General features: G+C 42.2%; 1 protein-coding gene across 1 annotated transcript; it reads right to left on the bottom strand.

The window, feature by feature from the left end:
- Positions 1-1,346: 1,346 nt before the first annotated feature.
- LOC123067457 (probable glutathione S-transferase GSTU6) lies at positions 1,347-2,294 on the bottom strand. The gene is made up of 2 exons (XM_044490268.1): positions 1,923-2,294; positions 1,347-1,838 (listed from the first exon to the last, which is right to left on the bottom strand). Exons 1-2 carry the CDS (start codon positions 2,244-2,246, stop codon positions 1,464-1,466), a joined length of 699 nt encoding a protein of 232 aa, XP_044346203.1. The 5' UTR covers positions 2,247-2,294; the 3' UTR covers positions 1,347-1,463.
- Positions 2,295-4,489: the final 2,195 nt, after the last annotated feature.

Raw genomic sequence — 4,489 nt, 5'->3', positions numbered from 1 at the left:
CAATTACACTTAAAATTTCACAAAAAACACGTTTGAAGGTTTTTATTTTTTTTCTCAAAAGAAAATGGTACGATAGAAACATGATAAACATGTGAAAAAATGAAGTTAAAATTCATTTTCATTTGGGAGGTAAGAAAGAAAGTTACGCATGAATATCAACATGTAAATTTGTCAGTGGCATGCGCTTCTATCGTTTAAAAGGATGGCGATTTTGCAACGTACTGTTTTTGACTGGGAAACATGCACCTTTTTTGTTTTTTGCGAGGATAGATAAAGAGTTAGTTAACGATGATTGACCATGTAATACTAGTTAGTCACACTAACTTCAAGCATGCATGCATGTTAATGGCAGGCAGATACACTACACACTCTGTAATCACATACTAGTCTGAACCTAATACTTACACTCCAAGCGGTGCATCCCTCCTGAAACTATTTGCATTTGGGTGCTGATGAAAAGGAACTTAGAACATGTATAAAGACATGGCATCAAACAATTTGCCATGCCTCGTAGGAGTATATTAATGCCGATGAGTGGCATAACTATATGTAGCTAAAGTCCGAAAGAAATAATAAGTCACCTTTCTCGGGCTTATAAACCACTGGAAATAAGCCATTACGTTAGCTAACTACCAAAGAAAATATGTGAAAGTGAAATATGGTTTGCCACATCGTCACGGGTAAATTGTGACCTCGCCTAGCTAATGCATCAGCCACAAAATTTGCCTACCTTGGGAAAAAGTCGTGATCATTCAGGTGCTAATCTAATGCTTAATTTTGATATAATGGTATTCACAAATAACTATGGTTTAACAAGAAAAAAAACCCATCTAAAACAGCCCACTAGAGCTTATAAAAATTGTAGGATGGCTGGAATTGTTGTTGCATATTGATCTGACCCTAATATGGGGTATATGTAGGAGTACAACATGGGAAGAGGATTGGTGTACAAGGCAAGTCATTGTTAGTTTTAACCAAATCTATCTCTATCCCTCCTAATTCCTAACTAACACGTTTATACTTCTAACAGAGCGAAGATGTCATGCGGTTGAGATGACAGCCCACTCGGAATAGTCATCCATCAGCTCCTTCTGTCCTGGTCCTGTACTTTGCCACAGAGGAGTTATATATCAAAGGCGCGCTTCTTGCGACAAGTTCTAAGCTACGTACCATACCTCTGTGACTTGCCAGAGTTGGGGCACTAAGAGTCATGTCCATAGAACAAAGATTGATGTGCTCTCGGACCACACTCCCTCTCCATGAAAGCAAAATATAGTCTCAACAAGAAAGAAGATATTATAACAAAAGATCATTCAATCTTCCTTCAGTACAATATTCCATGCATGACATGTTTGACAGGGACACCAACGGGAGATAATACACAACTATACTAGCACATGTATTTTAGAAAACATAACTTAATAAATATTCTCCGATCTAAACCATTCAGGTGACAGATTAGTTCACTTCTTGATAGACAAAGCCATCTGAGCCCGCTTCATCTTGGCAAACTCAACCAACTTGCTGACATCTGGCAGGGCCACCTTGGCGGCGTCCAGCGTGGTGAAACGCTCCACCCACGCCAGCAGAAGTGGGGTGTTGGCGATGTCAAAGGGTTTGCTACCACATAACTCTTCAGTTCCCTGCAAAAATGCCAAGAGACCGCCCAGTGCAATGTCCACGTATCCAACGCTATCACCGCCAAAGAAGGGCTTCCCCTTGGAGCATTCCTTGAGAGCCCCCTCCAGCGTGTGCACCGCCGCCAACATCTGCTTTATCCCCTCGGTCTTCTCCTCCTCTCCGTCGGCCGTGAACGCCACTTTCCACGGTATGACTAGCTGCATGCACCAAATAGCAACATTAATCAGCTCACCACATACATAATTGTGAAATCAACAACACAAAACACTAGAAGAGTAAACCTTCTGGTCAATGTAGTCTACCCAGAACCGAGCAATGGCACGCTCGTATGGGTCAACGGGCAGGAAGGAAGGGCCTACGGTACCATAGGCATCGTCGATGTACTCTAGGATGACGACGGACTCACAGATTGGCTTGCCGTTGTGGATGAGTACCGGCACCTTCTTGTGCACCAGGTTGGAGGCGAGGAGCAGGTCGCTCTTGTTGTCGAGGTCCTGCTCAACGTTCTCATAGCTCAAGCCCTTGAGGTGGAGCGCGAGTTTCACCCTGGAAACCCAGGGGCTTGCCCATGTACCCAGCAGCTTCAGCTCGTCTTCACCGGCCATTTCTCCCTTGCGTGATACCTATGGATATGACTTGAACTTCAGTGTTAACTACTGTGTTTTGCTTGCTTGCTTGGCTGAGCGAGGAGTGATATATATAGGGTATGGGAGGCAATAGCAATGCATCATCCATGAGGCATGTGCTAACGTCAAGGACACTTATTTTGCACAATTACTTAGTATCCGGACATTGAATATACTTGCTGCTTGCTCTATTTTTAACACATGTACCATGATCACTTATTTTATCTCCATGTTTTGAAACAGCACGACGAAGACTTCAGTGCTTAGAAAACATTAGTCAAGGTATTTTGCTTGCGGATTAGTTAACTTTCATGCCAAGTTTCTCGAGACATTAGTCATTGTCCTGGATAAGAAGGCTGGGAAGTAAACAGATTAGCAGAGTCCTGGACATCCCTAGCCGGTCAGTCATCGTTAACTAACTTTAAGATTGATATCGGATAAGGACATGAAACATATAATACTAGTTAGTCGCACTAACGTCAAGCATGCATCCATGACAGTGGTCAAGTACCTAATAATAGTCTGAACAAGTCAAATACCTAATACTTATGCTCCAGTCAGTGTATCCTTCCCAGATACTTGCAATATTTTTGTGAATCTAGGACATGCACAAAGACAAACAGCAAACAATTTTTCATGCCATGTATGGATATATACTGTTAATGTGGATGGGACGCATAACTACAGATGTAGCTAAGGTCTATCATATAACATGAGACAAACGAACCGACGGATGCAAAATGACGATTAATGATATCATGTGCATTCTCAAAATATTTGATGCGATCCCAAAAAACACAAAGCGGCGATTTATGCAGGGAAATTAGTGCAGAGGATAAATAAATCAATCGACAGCAGGGGAGTCAAGCACCTAATTAATTAGTTAGCTCTATCAACCACAGTCCATACATTCATTCTGTACAATGTTTCGACAAGGATATCATCACTCCATCACAACTCACAAGGGTACGGGGAAGAGCCATGGTACCGAGCAATATTCATGACAGCGAACCAAAGGAGCATTCAAATAAATAAATACATACACAGCCAGCCTACTGTATTGTATTATGTGCTTTTCATAAGCAAGCAGACAGTTTATCAGCTTTGCATGAGTTTCTCATACAAGTTCCTTTTCTCCTTGTACATCAGGTTTCTTAAGATCTGGATGATGGCAAAAAAGAAGGTAGAATGTGGCTGAATGAGAACCGCCTGCAATACACAGCACAATAATAAGATCAAGTGGAAACCAACAAGGTGCAGTAGGTACGGACCTGATCCAAGGTTGCATCCACAGAGAAATTGAGTGGCGCGGTGAACCTGGGTGGTATATGTATGCAGAAACTGCCATAACCAACTGGGAAAATGTACGACAACAATTGCTATTTTCAGCTAAGCCGCACAGGCTAGGAATATATTGAATTATAAAGAAGTTCTCTACCAGTACTATAAACTGCACGGTGGAGGGGGAAGGGCTTGCAGTTTTGCACATTCAGCTAAATTAGAAACAACAGCAGTATTTAGGCCACAACAGGCGAGGCTCGAGTTCTCTACTGACGCACAAAACCACATGGCCAGCCTCCTGGTCACAGGTTCCAGCTATGTTTCCGCCCAAAGATCTCCTTAGACGTTTTCACCATCGCGTTAGCCTCTGTCGCAAAAGCTTCTGCAGAGCGCCTTTCTGAAGTTTTGCCCCATTAACTCGATACAGTGCACCTGGAATGTTGCTGTTAGAAATTCTCATCACGCAGACACCTGCAGCTGCATAATATTAACCCCCAGTCACATCAAGAGGGGAGTGTTCCACCGGCATCCATAGGAATCGCAACCATCTGTGGGTGCCAAATGGCAACTCGTTCATTAAATTGCTGTCTATTGGAAGTTGACATGGTAAGCATTAGTAGATAAACAATGTCAAGTTATTTGCAACAAAATATTCTACTTTTAACAAACTATGTACTTTTGCATTACAACAATGTGATCCATCATCCACGAATAGCACACTGAATTCAGCACGAAAAGTAAAACAGTAGATACCATTGAACTAGGGTTGCCTAATTATATGGTTCCACGCCTCAGTTCTTCTAGATAATTGTAGTAAGCCAGTGGACGAAAACTGAAGATAAAAACTGGCTTCTCTTTCTTTTCACACACCTTCCTCAACAAGTAAAGATCCATGCCAACCCTCTAAAAAAACATCCATGTCAAAATGCAATTTCTGACCC

Source organism: Triticum aestivum, chromosome 1A (genome assembly GCF_018294505.1).
Source record: "Triticum aestivum cultivar Chinese Spring chromosome 1A, IWGSC CS RefSeq v2.1, whole genome shotgun sequence".
NCBI classification, from domain to species: domain Eukaryota; kingdom Viridiplantae; phylum Streptophyta; class Magnoliopsida; order Poales; family Poaceae; genus Triticum; species Triticum aestivum.
The sequence above is the reverse complement of the archived record's forward strand: the minus strand, read 5'-3'. Positions and strand labels throughout refer to the sequence as shown.

Excerpts from the sequence above, each read along its gene's own strand:
- LOC123067457 (XM_044490268.1), bottom strand. The coding sequence starts at position 2,246 with ATGGCCGGTGAAGACGAGCTGAAGCTGCTGGGTACATGGGCAAGCCCC. Across the intron at positions 1,839-1,922 it reads TAGACTACATTGACCAGAAG|CTAGTCATACCGTGGAAAGT; the intron begins GTTTACTCTTCT and ends TGGTGCATGCAG.